Here is a 27,009-nt window from a genome sequence, read left to right on the forward strand (position 1 = left end):
AGATGCGACGCCGTGAGTGTCCGCGGTGTTATGGGAAGGACGCAGATTATATCCATATGATCTGGGGCTGCCCAGTAATTGCTGCCTTTTGGCATGAAGTGGTATCACTTCTATCCTCCATGGCCTCATTCCTTATACCTCTTGATCCATTACTCTGCCTGTGTTTGGAGTCTTGGACGAAGAAACCTAGTCTCATCACCACAGAATATTTATCTGGGAGTCTCTATGTATGGCCAGGAAACATTATCCTGCGACGGATGGGCAGTTCACCCCAACTCCTCCCCTTCCCCCACCGATGGTACATGCGTAGGAGGTGCTAGTATGTACGATGCTCTCCTATGAACGGACAGTATCAAAATACAGGTTACCCTGAAAAATATAATGAGGTCTGGGAGATGTGGAACTCTTCTTCTTTGACACTACCCGCTTAAGCGTAATAATTGTCTGAATTGCCAGTTCGCTCATGTTGTAGTAAATATATTACGGTCTGGTATTAATGTTGAATGCTCCTTGGTTGGCGCCTATGGCAGAAACAGTCACTGTTAGGGTATGTGCGCACGTTGCTTTTTACCTGCTTTTTTGCTGCTTTTTCTTCTGCGCTGTTTAATGCCAAAATGGATGTGTTCTTCTATTCAAGCAAATTCTATGGGAATTTGGGTTTCTTGTTCACACTATGTTGTTCAAAATGCTGCCTTTTTGTGGCAGAACTTTGGTCAAAAACTCAGCTTTTCAAAGAAGCAACATGTCAATTGTTTTTGCCATTTGGGTTTTGCACTGCAAAGCTGAGTTTTTGACCAAAGTTCTGACACAAAAAGGCAGCATTTTGAACAACATAGTGTGAACAAGAAACCCAAATTCCCATAGACTTTGCTTGAATAGAAGAACACATCCATTTTGGCATTAAACAGCGCAGAAGAAAAAGCAGCAAAAAAGCAGGTAAAAAGCAGGTAAAAAGCAACGTGCGCACATACCCTTATTATGTTTTCTTTTGTTCTCTGTGTCTCTTTAAGGTGTATATGCACGCCAGGTACCTGGAATATGTGTATCTCTGTACAGAACCCTCTAAGGCTATGTGCGCACTAGACCGTTTTACCCGCGGAAATTTCTTGAGAAAGATTAGAAATCTTTCTGCAGACATTTCCCAGCAAAACCTATATGTAAAAAAAATAGCTGTGCACACGCTGCGGATTTTTCTCAAGAAAATTTCTTGAGAAAATTTTCTCGAAAAACTTTCTTGAGAAAATATGAGCATGTCCATGATTACCTGCGGAATACCCCCAGAATTTCTATACTTGCATGTGTCAGGAACAACCTGCGGAAAATCCGCTGTGAAGTCGCGGTAAATTCGCGGCTAATTCGCGGTAAAAACGCATGCTTTTTTTTACCGCGGATTTGGTGCTTTTTTTTCCCGCAGGTGCGGGAATCTTCAACTCCCAGAATGTCTCAAGAAAGTTTCTTGAGAAAAAGGACATTTCTAGTACGCACATAGCCTTACAGTTTTGCATGTAAGCAGTGTACAAGTCCTTATATGTACCTGATTGATCCCTCTTATTTAACCCCTTCACGACCCTGGACGGATCTATCCGTCCAGGATCGTGTCCCGTTAAGCCCCGCCCCCTGCCGCGGGCAGGCGGCGTGGATCGGCACACATATCAGCTGTTTTCAACAGCTGACATGTGTGCCTGCTAGCCGCGGGTGGAATCGCTTCCACCCGCGGCCATTAACCCCTTAAATCTTGCTGCCAAAGTCTGGCAGCAAGATTTAAATGCGCGCGGCCATGTTTGTTACTCACCGCCGCCCCCACCGGAAGTCACGTGTGTTATCACGTGACTATCGGTGGTTGCCATCGTAGCACAGGGTCATGTGATGACGCCTGCTGCTACGATGTTTCACTTTCATTTTCCCTCGGCCGAGAGCAGAGGGAAAACCAAAGTGACTGAATCTGCTGATTACAGCGGTATAGCTGTGATCAGCAGATAGCGATCAGCAATCGGATTGCTGATCGCTATAGCCCCCTAGGGGGACTAGTAAAATAAAAAAAAAAAGTAAAAAAAAAGTTTTAAAAAATAAAAAAAAAAACAAAAAACCTAAAAGTTCAAATCACCCCCCTTTCCCCCCATTGAAAATTAAAGGGTTAAAAAATAAATAAATATACACATATTTGGTATCGCCGCGTTCAGAAATGCCCGATTTATCAAAATATAAAATCAATTAATCTGATTGGTAAACGGCGTAGTCGCAAAAAAATTCCAAACGCCAAAATTACGTTTTTTGGTCGCCGCAAGTTTTACGCAAAATGCAATAACAGGCGATCAAAACGTAGCATCTGCGCAAAAATGGTACCATTATAAACGTCAGCTCGAGACGCAAAAAATAAGCCATCACTGAGCCATAGATCCTTAAAAATAAGAACGCTACGTGTTTCGGAAAATGGCGCAAAACGTGCGCCACTTTTATTGGACAAACTTGTGAATTTTTTTTAACCCCTTAGATACAAGTAAACCTATACATGTTTGGTGTCTACAAACTCGCACCGACCTGAGGCATCACATAGATACCTCAGTTTTACCATATAGTGAACACAGTGAATAAAATATCCCAAAAACTATTGTACGATCACACTTTTTTTGCAATTTTTCCGCACTTGGAATTTTTTTGCCGTTTTCCAGTACACTATATGGTAAAACTTATGGTTTCATTTAAAAGTACAACTCGTCCCGCAAAAAACAAGCCCTCATATGGAAAGATTGATGGAAAAATAAAAATATTACGCCTCTCAGAAGAAGGGGAGCAAAAAACAAAAACGCAAAAACGGAAAGTGCCCGGGGGCTGAAGGGGTTAATATACACATTAAAAAAAACAGAACTTTTTTCCAGGAGACAATCCTTAACCCCTGATAACCAAAAAACCACAATTCAGGTATTTGGGTTTTTTTCTCATTATAAATCCAGTTCAACCTGTGATCATCTGATCACTACTTCTATATACAGAAATACTTTAGATTTGTAGTAAAAACGGGCAACTTTTTTCCGCTTAACTAAAATAAGCAGTGCAAATACATGTATGTAAATTCTCAAATAAACAGAGATTTTTAATTCCTCTACAGCATGTAAATCCACCATCCATTTATGCCTCTTTATTCATATAGTTAAAGATGTCGGCACAATCTCGATATTGGATTCACAAAACAATTTAGTAGCTTGTTGCTTCTATGTCTTCACAGATTTCATCCAAGACAAAACTCCTATTGAACTCTTCTGAGCGCGACATGATCTCAAAAAGTAGTTTGTATTCTTCTGGGTAGATGCAGCCGGTTGCAATGTCCACAGGCAGTGCTAAACTTTGTAACAAATCTTTTCCGTTACCTGGGGCTAGGTTACTAGAAGAAAACAGAAAAAAAATTACAGCAAACACCAAATAGAAGGTCAGTCTACAGTTTGACCTCTGCCTCACTCAAGTGATATTTGGTGGTTTCCATCTGAATTTCTGAAAAAAGGTATTTGAGTATCACTCCATAGTAGCCAGCGTGCTGTGCGAGGACCCAAACGTGATCTCTACACTGCCTTAGGTGCAGAAAAACTGCGGTCCAGGGCACAGATACCAGCTTGCACAGGATAGTCTGATGCCATAATTCCTTAAAGGGCTTGTTCACTACTTGGACAACCCCTTCTCACTCCCTATGTTTGTACCCATAAAAATAAAGCCTATACTCTCCTCCATTGCTGGCGCAGTTCCAGCGCTGCAGTAACTTGCGTTACTGTGGCTAATGTGACATGATGCAAGCCCCGCGTCCAAACACTGCCTGCTTTTGTCTCCCTACCTTCAAACTGTTAAGAAATTAACAGGAAGTGAGCGCTGCTGCTCACTTCCTGTTGACTGCTCCTGTGTCCAAAGGCGGGGCGACAGAAGCCGGCAGTGATTGGATGCAGAGCTCGCATGATGTCACAACGTCACATGAGCCCCAGTAACGCGAGTTCCGACACCGCTGGAACTACGCCAGCAATGGAGGAGAGTATAGGCTTTATTTCTCTGCGGGCTCATATGGGGAATGAGAAGGGGTTGTCCAAGTACTGGACAGCCCCTTTAACTTGTATATACCTCCACAGCATCTACCTTAGATTATCTGAAAAATTAATGCCTTATGACTGGCAAAAAAAGTTTATATTTTGTTTTTTTGCCACTCTGCTTATTGTGTACTTTGTAAGCCGGTTTTCTGACCTACATTATAGTACAAGATTTCACTTATACATTTTGACACTGTTTTGATGCCAATTTCATAAGGACCATTGTACATTTTTCAGTTTGGTTTAGAAAATGGGAGCAAAGCTGTTAGGGAAAGAGGTTTCTTATTTGTTTGTGTTACACCTACAAAGCCCACCAAATCAAGCTGAAGTTACAGAAATCACCAACATTAACCATTTCTGTATACTGGTATATTTTCTACTGCATTTTATCTATAAAGCTGAATTGGAAATTGTTCTTAATATACTTTAGATAACCTTAAATATAAAACTATAAAATAAATTCAATGAAGACTCTTGGGTATACACACTTACTCAAGTTTTTCGATCAGCTTTGACTTGCGTCTCGCCAGAAACTGCTTGATCATGAAAACAAATATACCGCCATCTGCTGGTGTAAAATTCTCAGAGAATAGGTTTCTTTTTGGTGTTATTTGGACTAAGCATAAATTTTCACATGGAACATCCTATAAAACAAAGAAGAAATGTAATATCCTTCACTGAGTACCTCAAATCTCAAGTGCACACGTAGAGTTAGGATACAGAAATTATTCTTCATTTTCAAAATGCTAAATTATGCTCTGACAAGTTATAGATAAAGTGCACAGTCCAGTACCCCTCAAAAAATACATTGAGAGTTTCCTCACACTAATTAAAGGAGTTGTCCGCTCTAAAACGACACGTCTACAGACACTGTATGTGACTTTAGACTTGTGAATCCTCATATCACCAGCACTGTGTAAGCGGTCATGCGATATCCATATTCCTAGCCAGACTAGCCATTTTAGACTGGACAACCCCTTTAAAGCCCAAATATGCTAGTATTGTATAGAAAGCCTTATCGTTTTATTAATTGTAAAAGGTTAGTCATACACAAGAAGATTTTTAAAGCTTTACGGTCACTGTCAATTTTGTAAAAAAAGTACAAGCGGAAGCTAGATAAACATATAGCTGGGATGATTTAGGAAAGCCAGCACTCGCAGGGAGATGGACCTGATGGCCCTTGAGGTTCCCTGCAACTCTACCGTTCTATGATTAAATAGGCATGGCCAGAGGCAGACCAAATTTATTTTAAAAGATTATGTACTACTCCTTTGTTAGGCTTCATAAAAATAAATAAATGCAATTTCAGTGCTGCAGAAGGTCTGTACATTTTATACCTAGCCAAGTGTCCTGCAAAGAGAGATACAAACTGGTCAGCATTCTGCTCTTGCCTTGGACAGCCCATATCTTCTCTCAGTAGTTGGGGCTCATTCAGATGGCTGATTTTTCCCGTACATATACAGGTCACAGTTTCTCATTTCAGCGTTTGGTCAGTGTCATCCATGAAGAATACAGCTACTTGTAAAACTCGTACAAGAAACACTGCCATCTGAATGAGCACTTCGATATGCCACTAGGGAGGTCTATGGGGTTTACACTGAACTCCACAGCGTAGAGAAAGAAAAAAAGCATGTAGCCTCAGTGTAAATTAATGTTTTAGCCACCCCAGTATAATGTATTCCAGGCATGCGGAAGATCAATTCTACAGCACGTCCCCTCTGTTCCTGAATTCTGCTAGATTTTCAAGGTGGTTCCAGAGCATATTTTTATGCCTGTATGAATCCAGAATTTTACTTTACTTTTGCTCTCCCACACTTTTACATTGGGCATACTAAGACGAAAAAAAAAAACAAAACAACATAACATCATACTGACTGCGCACTGGGCATTTATAGATATACCATTAACAAGCTTTTTAACACTTACCCCTGACTTGGTAGTGTGAAGATTTCTAAATTTTGAAGGGGTCATAAATGTGGCCATCGGCTCCTGATGAGGAAAAAGACAAAGAAAAAAAAACAAAAAAAACATTATCTAGAGCAGAGGTTTCAAACACACTGCCTGCATGCGGCCCCTCAGGCTGCTTCTTCTGGCCTGCAGGCCTGTGGACCCGGTAACGATCGTTACGATGGCCACAGCCATCAGAGCTTTATTTTAGATGAACATTTTGTCAGCGCTGCGGAGTCAAGCTCTCTCTGCACAATTCAATTCTGCCACAAGCCAATCAGAGGCAAGCAATTGACGCGTATGACCTTAGTTGCTTGCCTCTGATTGGCCAGCGACTGCTATAGACAGCTTGATTCTGCTCGGCGGCGGCAGAACGTTCATCTGAATTCCAGATGAAGCGCTGACAGTGGCTGAAATCGCTACCGGCTCCACGTGCCTATGGGCAGCATGAAGCAAACAGGACGCCGAGGGAACAAAGGACAAGTGAGAAGAAAGTTTTTGGGGGGGGGGTGGTATGTGTATGTATATATATATAAAAAAATAAATAATGGCACAACGGGGGACCATGATGGGACATTGCTACAAGAAGAGGACCTGCATGGCCACATTACTACAGGATGGGTACAAGGATGGGGCACATTACTACATGAGAACGAAGATGGAGGCATTACTACAAGTGGACAAGGATGGGCACGTTACTACAGAATTGGGAGCACAATGGTGCACATTGCCACAAGAAGGAGAACAGGGTGAGAGACATTACTAAAAGATGAGGACCAGCATGGGAACATTACTACAAGATGTTGGCCAAAATTACTATATGGTGCTAATTGTAAAACTGTATTACTTACAAAAAAAGGGAAAAAATGTAAAATAAAAACAAAAAAAAAATAAAGCATGATTTTTGCGGAGTTTGAGACCCCTGATCTAGAGACTAGTGATAAAACTAGCTCTGCCAGTTTTGCCGTGGTCGCTTGTGCAGTGTGAGGTGAGACGTTGTTTTGCAAGAACAAGATTCCTTTGGACAGCTTGCCGCACCTTTTGGCCTCCAGAGCTACCTTTAATTGATTCAAAAGTTCAATGTAATACCTTACATTGATGGTGGAACCCTTTTGAAGGTAGTCCACTAGCAGCACGCCCTCCTTATCCCAGAACACAGATGCCATCACCTTTTTGGCTGATTTTTGCACCCTGAACTTCTTTGGACGAGGAGAACAACTGTGCCTCCACTCTTGACTGCTCCTTGTTTTCAGGGTCATACAAATAAATACAGGTCTCATCCATATTGACCAGTTGATTCAGGAAGTTCTTATCAGTCCGGAAAAGCTGACAAATGGACCGGGAAGTTTTCACTTGCATGCTTCTCTGATCTGTTGTCAAACATTTGGGGACCCACTTTGCAGATAGCTTCCTCATGTCGAAATGTTCATGAATAATGACACAAACACGTTCACGGGAAATCCCCATGATGTCTGCTATTGCTTTAGCTGAAATTTGTTGATTCTCCAGTATGAGGTTATGCACAGCATTGACGATCTCCTGAACAACAACCACTCTCGGTCGTCCAGGACGTTCCTCATCATTAGTGCTGAAGTGGCCCGTTTTAAATTTGGCAACCCAGTTCTTAACTGTGGAATATGAAGGGCATTGATCCCCTAATGACTGTGACATATCACCATGAATATCCTTTGTGGACTCTCCTTGCAGAAACAAGAATTTTATCCCTCCTTTGCTCTCAGTTGCTGTGAATATCGCATTAGACTACGCCATTTTAATTTTCCCGCGTGCGTAGAACACTGTTGCCATAAGCAACAAACACAAAATTTTGAAGACATATATTAGACACATAAGGCTTTCATGTGATGTACCATTCGTTACCATAAAAACAAAAAAAGATCACAAAGCCAAAGAGTTAACAGCCTCTCGTATATAGTGGCAACATACTTTGCAGCACTTTCCGACTGTACATTTGCATTGTGCACCGTAGTGTCAGACAGTGGGTTACTCACCTTGTGCAATAATTCGATGTCACAGGCAGCTTGAAACAGTACGGTCAATGCTTGATACTTCAAAAAGTCTCCAGGTCTTGAAACCAGTTTCTAGAAAAGAAAATTCTGGAGTAGTGAATATTCAGAATGCCTCAAGATCAAGGACAAAAAATAAACTTAAAAAGATGACATCTGGTGAGATATTTTTACATTTTCTTCGCAGCTGAGCTTGTGATTGGCTAGTGTACAAACAACCCATCGTTCTCCGTGGTCTAAAAATTCAAGTGTCAATTTAGATTTTTTTGGTTGCACTGACAACATTTTAGTTGCGATTTGCAGTCCTGTAATGTGTGTGACGGTTACATTTTGGAGCACGATTGGCCTATTTCTGTAGACTACCCTGTCCATGTAATTGCTTCAATTTCCCATAGAAAGTATCATATGGCTTTTGTTTTGTTAACCCCTTCACCCCCAGGCAATTTTCCGTTTCTCTTTTTTGCTCCGCTTCTTCCGTAGCAGTAACTTTTTTTATTTTTCCATCAATCTTGCCATGTGAGGGCTTATATTTTGCGGGACGAGTGGTACTTTTAAATGAAACCATGAGTTTTACCATATGGTGTACTGGAAAACGGCAAAAAAATTCCAAGTGCGGAAAAATTGTGATTGCATGATTGTTTTTGGGATATTTTATACACCGTGTTCACTATATGGTAAAAACTGATGTGTCGGTGTGATGCCTCAGGTCAGTACGGGTTCATAGACACTAAACATGTGTAGGATTCCTGTTATCTAAAGGGGTTAAAAAAATTCAAGGGGTTAACAGGCACGAGTGGAGAGCGGATCCACTCGTGCCTGATAGCTAACATGTGCAGAACTCACCGCCGGCTGCGAGTATACTGACATGAGGCAGGACGTACCAGTATGTCCAATGTCGGTAAGAGGTTAATATACACAATTATTCATGCAAGTACATACCAAGTATTGCTTTTCCGTCATAAATATATTTAGCTCTATTCTCCCATATCTGTAAACTGAAAGTCGCTCATAGAGTGAGTAAATTTGCCGCCAAAGTGAAATTCGTTCTTTCTTGGGCCCAAGCATCAAAAAAACTTTTAAAGGAACATCTGGAGAGAAGAAAAAAAAATTAATGTATAATCTCAAACAGCAATGCAATAGATACATAGCAAGGCGAGTGGTATTGGAGTACTGTGATCCATTTTGTTGCATTTTTTTGTATGTGTCAAATAAATGAGATTTCAAAAATACTTTTCCAGGATTTTTTTCTAGGAGAGGGGGAGGAGAGGAAAAAAAAAAAAAAAAAAAAAAGTAGCACAATCCAGTATCTTTCATATTATGAAGATTTTCTTATCAAGTTTTTTTGTTTCTTTTTAAAATTAGAAAAAAACAAACGGATTTTTGTGTACTCACCGTAAAATAGTTTTCTCTTAGCCATCATTGGGGGACACAGGACCATGGGTGTTATGCTGCCTATCCATAGGAGGACACTAAGTAGATGCAAAAGCATAGCTCCTCCTCTGCAGTATACACCCCCTGGCCGGGCCAGGCAAGCTCAGTTTTAGTACACAAGCAGTAGGAGAAAAAAAAAACCAGTAAAAACTTCTCAACAGAGGAACATGAGAAAAAAAAAAGTCATAACCAAATAAGGTACTGAGAGAACCAAGGCCCAACAGGGCAACAGGGTGGGTGCTGTGTCCCCCAATGATAGCTAAGAGAAAACGATTTTACGGTGAGTACACAAAAATCTGTTTTTCTCTGACGCCTCATTGGGGGACAAAGGACCATGGGACGTCTTAAAGCAGTCCATGGGTGGGAAACATAAAAGAAGACAACACAACTCAAGGACTAGGAACCAGTCCCGGACAGCCTGGAGCGCCCACTGAGAGAGGTGCTCTACTGCCGTTTGCAGAATTTTCCTACCCAGATTTGCCTCAGCTGAAGCCTGGGTATGGACTCTGTAATGCTTTGAAAATGTATGTAGGCTAGACCAGGTCGCAGCCTTACACACCTGTTCCACTGAAGCCTGATGCCGAATGGCCCACGAAGTGCCAACTGATCGCGTGGAATGAGCCCGCAGCTCACTAGGAATGGGCTTGAGTTGCAAGCGGTAGATTTCCTGGATCGCAGAGCGAATCCAGTGAGCCAGCGTCGCCTTTGAAGCTGCCTGTCCCTTCTTAGGCCCCTCAGGAATGACGAACAAAGAGTCCGTTTTCCTAAAAGGGGCTGTCCTGGATATGTAATATCTGAGAGCTCTGACGAGGTCTAACGAATGCAGAGACCTTTCCACCCTATGAACTGGGTGTGGACAAAAGGAAGGCAAGACAATGTCCTCGTTCAAATGAAACGGGGTAAGAACCTTTGGAAGGAAATACGGGAGAGGGCGCAGAACCACCTTGTCGTGGTGAAAGATCAGAAAAAGGCTCGCGGCAAGCGAGTGCTGCCAGCTCCGAAACCCGTCTGATGGACGTAATTGCCACTAAGAATGTTACCTTCCAGGACAGAAGAGCAAGGGAGGATTCCTTGAGAGGTCCAAAGGGAGACCTCTGGAGACCGTCCAGAACGAGGTTGAGGTCCCATGGTTCCAGCGGCAGTTTGTACGGGGGAACTAGATGGGAAACGCTCCTTGACTTGCGGTTTTTGAGCCAGGCGGCATTGGTAGAAGATTGAGAGCGCTGAGACCTGCCCTTTAAAAGGGAACTGAGAGCCAACCCCGCTTGCAAGCCAGACTGTAGAAAATCGAGAATTCTGGGGATGGCCAGAGGCATAGGCTGGACGTTAGTTTCCCTGCACCATGAAAGGAAGATTTTCCATGTACGGTGGTAAATGCGGGATGAAACAGGCTTTCGGGCGCTGATTATGGTGGCAATAACCGCGGGGGAGAATCCCGCTCTTGTTAATATCCAGGTCTCAATGGCCATGCCGTCAGCTTCAGGGCTCTGGAGCTCTGATGGGAAATGGGCCCTTGGGTCCGCAAGTCTGGGATGTCTGGAAGGCGCCACGGTGCGTCTGTGAGCATTTGTACTAATTCGGCGTACCAGGCGCGCCAGGGCCAGTCCGGTGCTATCAGTATCACCGGGACTCCCTCTGCCTTGATCTTCCTGATTACCCGCGGCAGCAGGGGTGAAGGTGGAAATATGTAAGGCAGGCGGAAGTGGTGCCAGGAGCAGACTAGAGCATCCGCGCCGATGGACTGCGGGTCGCGTGACCTGGCTATGAACGCGGGTACCTTTGCATTCAACCTTGAGGCCATTAGGTCCACGTCTGGTGTGCCCCAGTGAGTGCAGATGTGTAGAAACACATCTGGGTGGAGGGACCATTCTCTGGCAGCCAGGCCTTGGCGACTCAGAAAGTCTGCTGCCCAGTTCTCTACCCCCGGTATGTGTACCGCTGATATCGCTGATCCCGTCGATTCGGCCCAGCTGGGGATCTTGTGGGCCTCGAGATAAGCCGCTTTGCTGCGGGTGCCCCCCTGCCGATTGATATAGGCTACAGCTGTCGCATTGTCCGATTGGACTCGAATCTGACGACCCGCTAGCAGAGGCCTGAACGCTCTGAGCGCGAGGAAGATCGCGCGGAGTTCCAGGATGTTGATGGGGAGGAAAGACTCCTGGGGCGTCCAACGTCCTTGAGCAGTGTGGTGCAGGTACACTGCTCCCCAGCCTAGGAGGCTGGCATCCATGGTCAGGACCAGCCAGTTCACTGGGAGAAAAGATCTCCCCTTCGATAGGGATGAGGACCGAAGCCACCAGCGGAGTGTGTACCTGACTGAAGGCGTCAGGTGAAGATGTCTGTCCAGGGAGAAGGGGCTCTTGTCCCAGGCCGCTAGAAGGGCTAGCTGCAGTGGGCGGAGGTGCAGTTGAGAAAAGGGTACTGCTTCCATAGCCGCCACCATCCTGCCGAGCACTTTCATGCTGAATCGAATGGAGCGAGACGGAGGACGTAGAAAGGCAGCGTACCGCTCGTTGAAGAGCGAACACCTTGTCCTGAGGGAGAAGGATCAAGCCCCGACGGGTGTCCAGTGACATGCCCATGAAGATGATGGATCGTGATGGGATCGGGGATGATTTGTACAGATTCACTAGCCACCCTAAGCGGGATAGGGTGTCCACAGTGATTTGTACGCTGGTTGAGCAGTCGCGGAAGGAGGGGGCCTTGATGAGGAGGTCGTCCAAGTAAGGGAGAACGACTACTCCCCTGGCGTGAATTGCGAAGCGTAGGAACTTTTGGTGATCTGGGGTGATGGGCATGTGCAGGTACGCGTCCTTGATGTCTATGGAGGCGAGGAATTCCCCTTCGACCATGGATGCAATAATGGACCTTAGGGACTCCATTCTGAATCTCCGTACGTGCACATGTTTGTTTAGGTGTTTGAGGTCCAGGATGGGTCGAACTGACCCATCCTTTTTGGGGACCACAAAGAGGTTGGAATAAAAACCCCCTAACTTCTCGTCGTCTGAGAAAAAAGCTTTGCGTCGTTTGAGTCTTTGGGGGGTTTGAGAGAAGAAACCGACTCGGGGGTCGGGTCCAAAATTCTATGTGGTAACCGGAAGACACAAGGTCTCGCACCCATTTGAAAGAGCCGCAGTCGACCTCCTACAATGAGTGTGTCTTCCAGGGCACCGAAGGAGTCATGAGGGGGGAAAAACGTCGTGGCCGAGTCTCCCTAGTCCTGGACTGTTTCGGTCTAGGCTGCCATGACGAAGTGGGTTTCGGGGAGAGCTGAGAAGGTCGGTCCCTGCGTAGTCCGCGGCTGGTGGCGGGGACAGCACGGGATGTCGACCAACCAAATGAGTTCCGAAAGGAGCGGAACGAGGACTGTGGACGTCTGGTGAAGGACGTCCTGGACTTCAGCTGGGGGAGGGAGGTACTCTTTCCTCCCGTGGCGTCAGAAATGAGCTTGTCCAGACGTTCGCCAAACAATCGGTCTGGAAAAAAAGGAAGGCCCGTGAGAGACTTCTTGGAGGCAGAGTCCGCTCGCCATTGTCGGAGCCAGAGAGCTCTACGGATGGCTATGGTATTTGAGGCGGCAAACGCTGCGCAGGTAGCAGCGTCCATGGAGGCCTGCATGAGGTACTCCGCCGCAGCGGCAATTTGAGCTGTTACCTCTGAAGGTCTGAGTGAACTGGGATTCCTCAAGCGAAGTGTTAAGGGATTCTGCCCAGACCGAGATCGCCTTTGCGACCCACACAGAGGCAAAGGAGGGCGAGAGGGAGGAACCCGCAGCCTCAAAAGCAGAGCGGGCGAGGTGCTCCACCTTTCTGTCTGTCGGGTCCTTAATGGAAGAACCATCGGGTAAAGACAGGAGTGTCTTTGTGGTAAGGCGGGAGACCAGGGGGTCGACCGAGGGCGGATCGGCCCAGCCCTTAGGGGCAGGTGAGGCAAAAGGGTACCGGGACTCCATGAGTTTTCGGTTACCGAAGCGCCTGTCAGGCTTTTCCCTTTGCTTTGTGAGGATATCCTGAAACTCTGGGTGATCAGCGAAAACCTTTTGGGGTTTCCTTGCCCTCTTAAAGGAGACCGCATGGTCAGTGGTAGTGGATGGGGGATCCTCCACATGCAGAGTTTGGTTGATTGCTGCTATAAGGGAGTCTATTGCAGTTTGACCATCTGGGGGTGATGAAACCAAGGAATCCTCCTGGTACAAACAGCATTCTCCCTCCTCCAGCTCTTCAGAAGCCGTGGAGCGTGTGGGAGAGCCTGCCCTGTGTGCTCCCGAGGGAGAGTCCGCTGGAGACACCCGGCCGTGTGCTCTTTTCCTGATCCCTGCAACCGGTGAAGCATGTGCCCGGATTACCTCAGAAGGATCCTCCATAGGGGTATCCTCAGGCTGCGTTCCGTCCAGGGACCCAGAAGGGTGTGGAGGACGACATTGCATAGCCAGAACCAGGTTCTGTGACAGTTTTTCCATGGATTGGGACAGAAACTGTGCCCAATCCGGTGGGCTGGGGGCCCTAGGCTCTGGGCTGCCGGTTGCGGCGGTGGTGGCAGGGGGGTCTTGGGGGGCTATAGGGGCACAGGACTCACAGAGAGAAGAGGTGTGTTTACGTGGTAGCTCAACGTGGCAGGCAGTGCAGGCTGAATAATAGACTATGTGAGCCATAGCCCTCTTAGTGCCTTTTGAATCCTGCATGTTCCTAATAGGAGTATGCCAGGAGGGGGGCAATGCTCAGCAGAGGTACATTTGATAGCAAGCACCTCACCAGAATCAGCCGATGACCCTGTCCTCAGGAAGGCTTAAGCTCTAAGAAGATCTCGCACGCTTCCCTGGGAGGCGGGGCTTATCGCGGCCGCGGGGGCGGGGCTTAGCGCTAAAAGCGCGGGAAGATGAGTCAGTGTGCCCCCCCCTGCTGTGGGTAGTAAAAAAACGACGGGAAGGGAGCTTCTGAGTTTTCCTCCCTCTCCCTACAGTCAGCACACAGCTTGTCGGTGGTGGTTATCAGCCAGCTTTTGCTGGAGCAAATAAACAGAGCAGATAATACACAGCGTGAGTCCCTGAGCCCTGGGCCCTCCCCCTGCCACCACCGGGAAGTTATCTGCAAGACTTTCTGCAAACAGCAGAACTTCCCCCCAGCCAGCAAGCTAGAGAAAGTTAACACTGTGTGTGCAGGATCCTTGCTCCTTGCACATAAATACTGTAAATGTCCTGGGAGCCTTCTGCAGCGTCCTTTCTCCCTTTGTCTGGGAAACCAGTCAGGGGGGATCTCAAATTAAAACACTGCTTCCAGGCAATGAAAATAGCAGAGCCAGCTTGCTGTGTCTGTGTCATATTCAACTCAGAGCCTGCAGAGAGGGGCTGAGGAATTGGGCTATAGGGCACAGGCCTCTACCCTTGGCTTTGGAAAATCGGTGTCTGTGGAACCTGTCGTCCAGCCCAGGATCCAGCGTCGCGGGAGGGGGTACGTGTAGGCAACGCTTCACGTTCCCGCCCGTTGATGGTAGTGGGAGATCGGTCCCAAAAGGAAACCGTCGCCCTCAAAAAATAACAAACCTTGAAAGGAAGTGCCTCCTACAGACACTAAGCTAAAACTGAGCTTGCCTGGCCCGGCCAGGGGGTGTATACTGCAGAAGAGGAGCTATGCTTTTGCATCTACTTAGTGTCCTCCTATGGATAGGCAGCATAACACCCATGGTCCTGTGTCCCCCAATGAGGCGTCAGAGAAACATAACCATTGTTATAAACAAAATACAAATATAAATTACAATGAACAAACTGACAGTGACAGACTGGCAGAGAGGAGGACCCTGCTATGATGAGCGGGCGCTACCATGCTCAGAAGCTCGGTAATCGTTAAGAGCAGTTAATGCTCGGATGAGCGAGACTCGAGCACCCGAGTAAAATGGAAGTCAACGGGTAATTCAAGCAATTTTCTGGGAAATCTGCTGCAAAAATGCTCGAGTCCCCATTGACTTCCATTATACTTCAGTCACGCCCATCTGAACATTCAACTGTTCTTAACGAGTACCGAGCTCCCGAGCATGGTAGTGCCCGCTCAATACTAGACCCTGCCCTCATGGGCTTATAATCTCCTTCCCCATTACCAGGAAGACTAAGGCGGCTGGGTTACAGCAGTTCCGCTGGTAGTGAAGTCTTAAGGGGGCTTTACACGGTAGCGATATCGCTAGCAATTTGTAGCGATAGCGAGCGTGTAAGTACCCGCCCCCGTCGTGCATGCGATTGTGATCGCTGCCGTAGCGAACATTATCGCTACGGCAGCGTCACGCATACTTACCTGGTCGGCGGCGTCGCTGTTACTGCCGAACAATCCCTCCTTCAAGGGGGAGGGACGTTCGGCATCACAGCGATGTCACCGCAACGTCATTAAGCGGCCGGCCAATCAGAGCGGAGATGAGCCGGACGTAACATCCCGCCCACCTCCTTCCTTCCGCATTGTGGCCGGCGGCAGGTAAGGAGACGTTCCTCGCTCCTGCGGTGTCACACATAGCGATGTGTGCTGCCGCATGAGCGATGAACCACCTGGATAAACAACCCTTAACGATTTTTGAGTTTGGGATGACCTCTCCATGGTGAACGATTTTCACCATTTTTGAGGTCGCTTAAGGTCGCTGGTCAGTGTCACACGCTGCGATATCGTTAATGACGCCGGATGTGCGTTACTAAAAACTTGACCCCGACGACAAAACATTAACGATATCGTAACGTGTAAAGCCCCCTTTAGCGAGGTCACTGAAGGGGTTTGTGAAAGGAGTTTTCAGGTTCCGTCTAAAAGGTTCCGAATGTAAGAGGCAAACGTGTTGCAGCACAGGATTGCAGAAGATGGGCAATGCTCAAGGCAAATCTTGAAGCTTAGGTGAGGAACATATGAGAGGAGGTCTTATGAGGACAAGAGATTACATGCAAGAAGATATTGGGAAAATAATTTGGAGATATATGGAGGAGACAGATTATGGACAGCCTTGTAGGTCAGTCTCAGTAGTTTAAAGCACCATTCCAATGTTAGTTTTTTTTCAGCGCCTGAGTGTTGCTATAAATGAAAGTCCCCTGCCCCTCGGTATCATATTTACCCTTTGACATTTCTACCTTTTTTCAGTGTCAGTCCAGTCCTGTGTTGCCCACTTGTGCCTGTAACTTCTGACTGCCGGAAGTCACAAGCGATCAGTGCGGAACAAGGCTCTCGGAGATATATTGAGCTGTGGCCTCCGGCACGTTCCATGAAACACTGGAGCTGCTGGCAGGTCACAAATCGCCAGAGGCCGACCGGTGTGACAGTGGAAACAGATGAAGATGCCAGACGGTAAGAAAAAGACATGGGCAAAAGATTACATGTAAAGCACCACTCCAGCTGTGAAAAAAAATAATGCTGGAGTGGTGCTTTAATATACATTAACCCTTATTATAAAGGATATGTACACAAGCAATGCCGTACTATACATTCCTTCAAGATTCAAGCCTCATATAGAATGCTTTATGAAAACACAGATTACAGAGCCCTTTACAGATCGTCTTATCTTAGCAAATTCTAGAAGAAAATTCTGATGTGAAAAACTGGTTAATTCACCATAAACAGACTGACAATCTCACCTGAAGCCCATGGAACCTCAGTGATGTTCACGTTTTTCATAAGAATACTGGAATACATAGAAGGAGGCTGAACAAGCCCTTCAGACCAGGGATCGATCCTGAAGAAGTCACAGTGAACCACCTTCAGTTGTCCACTTGCATTTCTCTGTAATCTCTATAAAAAGAAAAAAAAAAGCCTAATTTGATGACGGGTCATATATTCTCCAATAAATTCAGAATTTATGTACAGGATTCCTATTTCCTATGAACTTTACTTTATTTTTGAACCATATTTTTGTTTTATTTTAGGTTGCATACTATAGGTATCATGAAGAATGTGATAAGTTCAACTAAGGCCGCTTTCACTCTGCGTTCCTCTCAACGTTCAGTGGTCCTGTTGGGGCTTCCATCCGGACCCCCCCACAAAATAGGTTTCAGACGGATGCGTTGATGGGGCCACTGACTGTAATGGTGCATACGTAAGCCCTGACGAAACCACTGAACGGGGAGAGGAACACAGTGTGAATAGAATCTCATCAGTAACAGCTGCCATTTCCTCTGTAGATAGAAGAGCGGCAAGGGGGCGGAGCTCTGCCTCTCGCTCCTCCCTCCTGCTGTCCTAGAATCTCCTCAGTAACAGCTGTCATCTCCTAGCTCAGTAATGGGAAAGTCTCCACTGATTACAAATATTACCTCAGAATTGGGAATTTTGATAATGACTGATCAATTCTGCATCTCTCGCATTAATTTTTTTTAAAAAAAAAATCAAATTTTTTGAATTTTTATATATATGTTGAATTTGAAACCATAAAAAAGAAAGATTTTAATAACTGTAAAAAGATTGTTATTGTCTCCTTTGATCATATCAGAAGATTTTTTTTTGGTTATATAAATAGACAGTGGAATCTTCGATTACGAGCATAATTGGTTCCAGGCGTGTGCTCTTAAACCAAGTTACTCTTATATCAAAGCGAATTTTCCCATACGAAATAATTGAAACGCAGACAATTCGGTCCACAACCCAAAAATATTTACTGTATTTATATAAACTTATTACAGTAATACATAATGTACTGTATTCATATGAAATTATTACAGTACACTAATATAATACTGTACAGTGCAGTAAAAGCATATAAGGCATTAAACTGTACTTTAGCTTACAGTAAAATCGGTGTGTGAGAGGTACAATACAAGTAATGGGCTGTACTGGTTATCAATAAGAAAGTGCAATACTGTATCCACAAATGAAAATTGATAGATATGCTATGTAGTATATACTGGAGAAAACTGGAAACGAAAGCGCAATAGGGTCTTACCCCAATAGGGAAGGGGTTAAATAATAAAATCAAACTCACTTATAGAAGTTGTGCCGATCACAACTCCTATATAAGCATGTACACTCCAGATCATAGGCTGCAGTCCCAGAATTGGCATACAGCAGAAAGTAGTAGAAATGGGTTTTCAACACCGCGCCAATGACCAAAAAGGATTGAAGATAGGATTAATGTTTCTTTATTTCATGCACAGGTCAACGCACTTCAGGAGTCTCAGCTCCCTTCATCAGGACAACAAACAGGCAAAAAAAACCATCAAAATTTGATTTGATGTTTTTTGCCTGTTTGTTCTGATGAAGGGAGCGGAGACTCCTGAAACGCGTTGACCTGTGCATGAAAATAAAGAAACATCAATCCTATCTTCAATCCTTTTCGTCATTGGCGCGGTGTTGAAAACCCATTTCTACTACTTTCTGCTATATAGTATATCCTGTACTGTACAATGCTATACTGTATACAGTACATATGCACAGAAAGTTACCTCCAGAGCGGGTCAGATTGCGGTGAAAGGACAGAACCGGAAGTGTGCACTGTGGGAATTTGCTCTTATTATTAAATGATTAAAAAGGAATTGCTCTTAAACCAAGTTACAAATTTTTAGAAAGTTTTGCTTGTCTTGCAAAACGCTCTCAAACCAAGTTACTATTAATCCAAGGTTCCACTGTACATATCTATTAAATGTGTGTGTCCCACTTCTAGATTTCCATTCTTGAGATCTAGGTGGGATATTGTGAAAACACTAAAAATCTGGGAATCCCCCTTCATACATGTACATGTTAAACTCAACAGAGCGTACATGTATTTTATGTAGAGAACAGGGAATAAGGCGCTGAGAGACCCCTTATCTCCCACAGGAGCAGAGACTGAGCATGTTGAAATCCAGCATGCCCGATCCTTCTTTCCCCTAACATTTGCAGGAATCAGAAGGCTTGCATTCACATCATGGGACTGGTGGCTCTTCCAGGAGAAACTGTCATCTAATAAGTATCGGCACCCTACATTTATACATTTCAGAGCTCATTTAAAACAGCTCACTGGTAATGGATCCGTACACACAAGATTTTTATTCATTTCTTTAAATACCTCAAGAGATGGGAGAAAATCAGAGTTACTTTCCAAGGCAATCACTTTGTGTCCAGCATCCAACAAGGCCTGAGTGAGGAGTCCAGGACCTTAAAATAAAGAAACAAAAATACATCATGTGTTGATAAACCTCTTGCACAATACTTCTGGCATCTCCATAGTCCTCACTTGTAGTTAGGTCACTCTCTACAGAGCATTGGGGCAAAGAACATCGGAGCACAAATATTTACTGGTTTCTGATATTACAATTCACCGGTGAAAGGACGTCCCCCTTTTTTTATCTGACATACAGCACCACAGATAGAGGATTGTACAAGCTTTATTCTTATTGGACTGAGATATATTTAGACCCAGACAATAACTAAAGTAAAAAAAAACAAAAAAACAAATTGAAATATTGCTAATTTTTAGCACACCACAAAAATGTTCCACTCTTTAGTGTTTTTACACCATTGTCGCCTACTTCTGACAAAGTAGGTGGTGTTGGGAGAGGGGGCATGGCGACCCCCGCTCATCAAATTCATGAATCCCCTGAATGAAGGGAGATTTGTAGCGAGAAGCAGTCGCTTCGCACCTCCCCCGATTCAGTAAAGAGCATCCTCCTTGTAAAGATTCAGGATTCGCACCTCACTTCACCCCCCCCCTCGTCATCAACACCGATGGAGAAAACGCTCCTGATGAATTGGGGCCACAGATTATTGGTCTGGTGAAGAGACAAAATGCTGTAGAGCTAATCCTAAGGCACATTTACACGAGTAACTTCAGATTACATTGTGCCGTTCCTAAAACACAGAAGCACAAATAATATGGGACACTAAACAAACAAGTCCAAAGGTTCCAAGAAACAACTACAAAAAAAAGGTCCAGCCTGGGCGCCTCACACGCCATCGGCAGAAACCGAAATACACACAAGTGTCCATTACACAAGATAGTTTTTCTTGCACAATTCTGGTAAACTCAACCATGTTTATGGGTCACCCCCAGAAAACAACAAAAGCCACAAGAACAATGGCCATGTAGTCTCAAGACAGTGCTAGATCACACTTCAGGTCTCATTCAGGTGCTTGGTTTCAGTTTTAAAGAGAGCCGGTCACCAAGTTTTTCCCTTATGAGCTGCTGTGGCCACCACCAGTAAGCGTTTCAGAAAACTGTATATAAGAGCCAAGGCCACTCTGTAGAATGTAATAAAACAGCTGTACAACACTCATGTAGGGGACGGTCTGGTCCGATGGGTGTTGCTGCTCTCGGTCAGGCACTTCCTCTATCTTGCGCGATCACCGTCCTCCTCAGCCCCATGTACATGACATGACGTGTCCTGCAGCATTCACACAGAGGTCTCCATTGTGCGCTCTTTGATCTGCATGACTGTGGGCAGATCAATGTACTATAGTGCGCATGCGGTCTTTGAACCTCTCGCCTGCACATTACAGTACTTTACTTTGCCCTCAACCGGGCAGATCAAGGTGTGCATGCGCAGGAGGCAATGCTGGCCTGTGTGGATGACATAGCATGCGTCATGCACATGGGGCTGGGCAGGAGGAGAGCGATCACAAGAAGAGAGGAGGTGCCAGACCAACAGCAGCGACGCCGATCAGACCGGACCACCCCCTAGGCGAGTATAATAAAAAGGTACTTTTTTTTTTTTTTTTAAAGATATACAGGGTGGCCTGGGCTCTTACATACAGTATTGTGGAATGCTCACTGGTGGCCGCAGCTCATAAAGTAGAACCTTGGAGATAGGTTCCTTTTAAAGCCAATACAAAGAGTGGATTGAAGAAAAAAATAATCTGTTCTTTATATTGTTACCAGGTTTTAGCTTCAAAATGAGTTAAAAGGGAATCTGTCAGCAGGTCTTTGTTAACACATCTGAGAGCAGCATAATGTAGGCAGAGATCCTGAATCCAACGATGTATTACTTAGGTTACTGGGAGCAGTGATTCTGACCCAATTAGTTGTTAGATTTAGAAATGCAGCAGAGCTAAGAAAGCTGCCTCCGCTCACATCAGGCTCTGTATATACAGTGTCTATAGACTATACACTATAGTGAGCTGCTAATCACAAAAGGGGCATGCCGGACAGACTACCTCTAGCTGACCCAGTCCAGCAATGATATTCTTCTAAATGTAAAAAAATTGTTTACATTGCAGGTAAACAAAAGCACAGAGTGAGAAGGGACAGCAGTTAAATCTGTGTGTTGACCCCTATAGCATGCTGTCTTCAGATTACATAGCAAAAACCTGCTGACAAATTGCCTTTAATAAAACCTAACCAAAACGTGCACATCTTCTAGCACTCAAACCCACAGAGCAAAACATTTTTCTTGGGTTGCATGCCACGATCAGGGTTCACAGTGTTTTGGATGCAGCGCGTTTCAGCTTTGTTCAAAACGCTGCGATGTACCGCACAAGCAACTGGATGGATTTCTAAAAATTCCATGCGAACTGTGCGTGTACTGCCCGCAGCGTTAACTGACATGTGGTGCGGCTTTCTGAGCCACAAGCATGTCAATTCTTTGCTGCGGAGTCGAGAGTGTTCTCCGCAGGGAGAATACATCGAGAAACCGCAAAATGTCTGAGCCCAGATCGTGGGCATGGCTAGCTGCGGAGGAGACTCGCGGCCCTGCAGGTCAGGAGCCAACGTGTATAGGACGCAGCGGGTCCTGATCGTGTGCACATACCCTTACTTGCATTGCTGCAGTTATGTCTCAGTGAGCCTCACGTGTGGTATCTGCAGAACATAACATAGCTACAGGGCTACGATGTGGCCGATTCATAAGAGTCAATGTCGTTCAACTGCATTAGAAATCTGTTCAAAATCGATTGATTACTGTTAACCCCTTACTATCAGAGCCATAACATTACATTGTCACATGATCGCAACACTTAACATAGCCAGACGATGCTCAAATGTTGTTGTTGTATGTTTAATTTGCCATAAGATTGCAGACATATGAGCCTTCTTATTAGTGCTAATTTTATGATCTTTAGGAGGGGGCAGGATCTTTAAGCTTCTCTGTATTAGAACCCTGTGAGCACCGCCTTCTTATTAAAGACCATAAGCCTTAGCACTGAATGACCGCCTCATATTTGGAACCTTATGGAAGATTTTAAAAAAGAAAAAAAAAAGCTGAATACTCAGGGGAGCAGCGGGAATAAAGTAAGAGCCAATTTTGACCTGGTGACATGTCCTCTAAGTGCAGCTGTCAGGGACTCAGGAGCAATTAAGTAGTTAAACAGAAGTAATCAGAGGCAGCTCTGGTCACTGCTCTCAGAGGCAGCGCCACACACTATGTGACATACATGTACATCATGTGTCAGGAAAGCATTAAAAGGGGTTATCCAAGATACCATATTTTTCATTTTATAAGACGCACCGGATTATAAGTTGCACCCCAAATTTCAAGGCGGAAAATAGGAATAAAATCCTTTTTTACTGTAGGGTCTGTCTTATAATCCTAGTGCCTCTTATAATAACTCACTAGGGGGGAGCGGCTCAGGAAGGTTCCAGTGCACAGGGTCAGCGATGCTGCGGGCATGGCGGAGTGTGTGTCGCGGCTCAGGAGTATCGGCGATACTGTGGGCTCGTGGGGTGTGACAGCAGCAGGTGCTATTGATCTGTCAGCGGTTTCGTATGAGGGGGTGTCGCAGCTCAAGAGGGTCAATGTGCGGCAGTAAATGGTCAGCGATACTGCATGCGATTGTGACGGCTTGAATCTCCTGCTGATGATGAGATAAACTGTAAGAAAATGGCCATGGAGGCGTCGCGTGCTCAGATTGACGCGATGGACTTCAAGAAAATTGCTGCAGAGTCCTATCTACGCGCGCGCAAGTCCATGTCAACAACTGCGGGAGATTCAAAGCAGCTTGCAGTCTGCTGGCAGATCAGTGGTACTCGCCGCCGTGACCCCCGAGTTCACAGTATTGCCAACCCTGCACCACCACTGCCACCCAGCAAACTATATGCGATTTCTAAGATGCACCCCCATTTTTCCCCTAGTTTTAGGGGAAAAAAAAGTCTTACAAACCAGAAAGTAAAGTAACGTGCAAACAGCAAAACAAAAACAGTGAAATAATACCGCTGTTCCAGCGCTGCGTCACCCCACCAGTATAGTGTTTATACAGCGGCTTCACACGTCAGCCTGCAGCCAGTAACTGTCTGAGCGGTGACAAGTCATACACCCAAGGCCAGGGATTGGCTATAAATGTCACATGGTGTGTACGAGCTGTAATGTCTGCTGGGGGGAGACAGCGCTGTAAAGATTAGCTCACTGCTGTGCCTGCCTGTGCACAGCACAGCACATATCTCGGAGTGGTAGGTGTGAACAAGGAATATGGAGGGAATTTCTGATCCAGCTGAAGTCTCCAGATATCAGATATGGTTAAGCGAGACCGGGTGACACCTCTGTGGCTGCAAACTGTCAGAACATAGCCGCTTCACCCTCAAGTCCAATTACTTTGTGCATTATTTTTGCTATAGATGATCTTATGGAAACATCTAGCTGTGGAGTTGTTTTCATGTAACTAAAATGCAGAAAAAAAACCCCACACCTTTAGGGTGGTGATTAGTGATGAGCCGGCACTACCATGCTTGGGCTCCTAACGAGCAGTTGGAAGCTTGGATGGGTGCAACGCAAGTGCCGGAGTATAATGGAAGAGGGAACTCAAGCATTTTTCCAACAACTCTTCAGGAAAAATGCTCAAGTTCCCCATTGACTTTAAGAGGTGGTCGACTAGTTATTTTTCCAAGCCACATCAATATTATGTTGAGAAACAAGGTTTCTCTCAAATACCTTGTGTTGGCAGTAGTGCCTGTGAGCCGTGCTCCCCTCATCCCCTTCTTGTGACCTCTGGGATCCGATGATATCATGACAATTTCCAGTTGACCTGACATCACCGAGGCCGGCCCCAGTATCCCTGAGTGACTGGGCTGTGGGGGGCGTTTCACCACTCGTCACAGCTTCTAACATGAACCCCATAGCAGCAGAGCCCATACCTGGGTTACACTCCATAATAACTGGGGCCGTTCTGCTACATCCACGAGGAGCCAAGCATTCCACAATGGAGTTTATAAGTCCGGGGTCCACTATGAACCTTCTGAAGTGTCTACATGATTCTGCTATCTTCAGATCTGTGCTGTCCTCAGTCTTGGCCTTTTGTAGCTTTTGTTTCTTGTGTGCCGCTGTTGACATCCCGGAGGAAGGACACTGGTGTAAGAAGCCATTACACCTGGGCACTGAATCACTGCGAGTCTGTCTTGAGCATAGAAGCACCGATGTCCCAGCTGGAGGTGCACAACGGACCACCGATAACCCCATCCGAGATGCCCACATGGAATACATGACTTCAACTTGTATAAGGTCTCACAAGCAGAAGGCTGTTCACTGCCTGCAAAGAGAAAACGCATTTAACCCCATTTCTGGCCAAAAACAATACACTATGTACATAAAATAATACTGCCTATGCACAGTGTACACAGAAAGCTGCCAACCAGTGTTGTAGGCGGAATTATACTGAGCTCCATATTCAGAGAACTGGTAGATCTGCAGCAGATAAAACAGTGATTTCATCAAAACTGCAGAAAGGAGCCCAGTAAATGACATCACTGGAAACAGGGTCTCTGCCCCTACGTTATGCTGTTTTCAAATGGGGTTGAAAAAAAACCTGGTGACAGATTCCCTTCAAGGCCACACTGAAATCGCAGGGACATTCCACTAGTGGATATGATTTCCTGTGAGGCTGTATTCCACGCGGTGGATTTTCTGTCGCTGGTCGCACTCCACACATCTGGCATAAATGTCCATGCACAACCTGAATAAGAGAGTTGTCATAAATGTCACTTACAGTGGCTGTTGTGTGACACCGCCATGTCAGCCAGCCTAAGGGGACTGTCCGGTCTAAATCCAGAGGTCTGCAGTCACTGTATGTGTCGCTCTATGTGACTGCAGACGTGTGACCCTCTCATCACATGCACTGCGAGGATTCTCCAGTGTCAGAGCCGGGAACGGTGGCCACGAGTATGAGATATGGTATGTATACTCCCAGCCACATTCAGACTAGGGGGCACAGCCTCCATCACTACACTTGCATTGAGAGATGCTATGCCCATCAAGTTTGACCCTGGCCGGGAGTATACATATTGCAAATGTTTGGCCACATGACCACAGTGCCCAGCTCTGACACTGGAGAATCCTCACAGTGCATGTGATGTAAGGATCCACAAGTCTGCAGCCATAGAGCGACACATACAGTGAGTGCAGACCTCGGGGGCAGTGACGCGCGTACCTGTGTCCGTTGTTACCCCCTCAGATGCCGGGCTTAGGGTCAGTGCACATGATGAGAATGCCCCGCACTTCTGATCACTCACACTATGAAGTCGGGTGTACGCATGACTGGAAGTGCCGGGCATTCTGATCATGCAAATTGAACCTAAGCCCGGCGTCTGAAGAGATGACAATGGACACTGGTAGCGCATCACCACTGATGACATTGGGCACTGAATACCAGGTTAGCATGACCCTGTGGGTGTGCTAATATGCTAAGAGGGCGACTAGTCAGGGGGAATGACACCCTTATGACGAGTCATAGCCTCATTAGCATATAAGAAATGATCTTCAGAAATCCTTTTTCTAAAGCTCTTTATCTATGCTAGTGTATACAGGGACAGATAGGCAGGGATTAGCAATGTGCACCCAGAGCTGCTCGTGGCTTTGGGTGCATATTGCACCTGACAGGTTCCCTCTAAATTCTGCACAGAAGTGCTCCCAGCTGTGGAAGGTGACCTGTATGGCGGCCACACTGATGATCGGGCCAGTGTGTGCAGATTCCCTAGGGGGGCACGCTTTGTACTCCTCCACTGCGGCAGTGAGCTGCACTGTCCTGTGTGCTGGAGGCGCGGATACATTCAGGCCTAGTGCACCCCGCAGGTCACATGCGCTGAGGACCGGCCCGCGCCCCCTTACCTGCTGCCCATGGGGCCGCTCACCGACCACCTGCAGGTGACCTTGTCCCGGGAGCCGCGGGCTGCAGCATGGCACCAGAGCGGTCAGGCCGGAGCTGCCCCTTCCGGGGAGGGCCCTGCGCCTCGCACACCGCCTCACAGCAGAGCGGAACTGCACAGCCCGTGCTGGCGTGCACTGCCGGAGCCATACAGACGCGTCCGTCTATCTCTGACCGCTCCCGCCTCCCTGCTGCTGTGTATTCACACTCTTCATCTCCACACACGCCATAAGTGACGCAGCGGCCGGGTTATTATTGTATTTAGAACAAGTGTCAGGTAACAATAGAACTAGGAATAAGCCCCGAGAATAAAGCCCCGGTCACACCTGCGTTAGCACGCTCCTGTGAGGGGCGAAGAGAACTCCCCTCCAGAACAGATCTGTGACAGATGGAGGCGGCCATCACTGCTCATGCTGGGTCCGGTTTATGTAATGGAAGAAACAGCGCATAATGCAGAACTGACAGCCCACAATAATCACTGGCTCTTCAGGGGCCATTTCCATCAGTCACCCAAAGGATCCATTCATTCCATTCCTCGCTGTCAAAAACAAGCATGGA

General features: G+C 46.0%; 1 protein-coding gene across 1 annotated transcript; it reads right to left on the reverse strand.

Moving 5' to 3' along the window:
- Window positions 1-3,066: 3,066 nt before the first annotated feature.
- Window positions 3,067-26,548, reverse strand: TFB2M (transcription factor B2, mitochondrial). The gene is made up of 9 exons (XM_075339610.1): window positions 26,415-26,548; window positions 24,449-24,840; window positions 19,457-19,545; window positions 17,058-17,211; window positions 8,975-9,123; window positions 8,021-8,110; window positions 5,991-6,053; window positions 4,557-4,708; window positions 3,067-3,379 (listed from the first exon to the last, which is right to left on the reverse strand). The coding sequence occupies exons 2-9, from the start codon at window positions 24,792-24,794 to the stop codon at window positions 3,193-3,195; spliced, it is 1,230 nt and encodes a 409-aa protein (XP_075195725.1). The 5' UTR covers window positions 24,795-24,840; window positions 26,415-26,548; the 3' UTR covers window positions 3,067-3,192.
- Window positions 26,549-27,009: the final 461 nt, after the last annotated feature.

This window comes from Anomaloglossus baeobatrachus, chromosome 3 (assembly GCF_048569485.1).
Source record: "Anomaloglossus baeobatrachus isolate aAnoBae1 chromosome 3, aAnoBae1.hap1, whole genome shotgun sequence".
Taxonomy (NCBI): Eukaryota; Metazoa; Chordata; class Amphibia; order Anura; family Aromobatidae; genus Anomaloglossus; species Anomaloglossus baeobatrachus.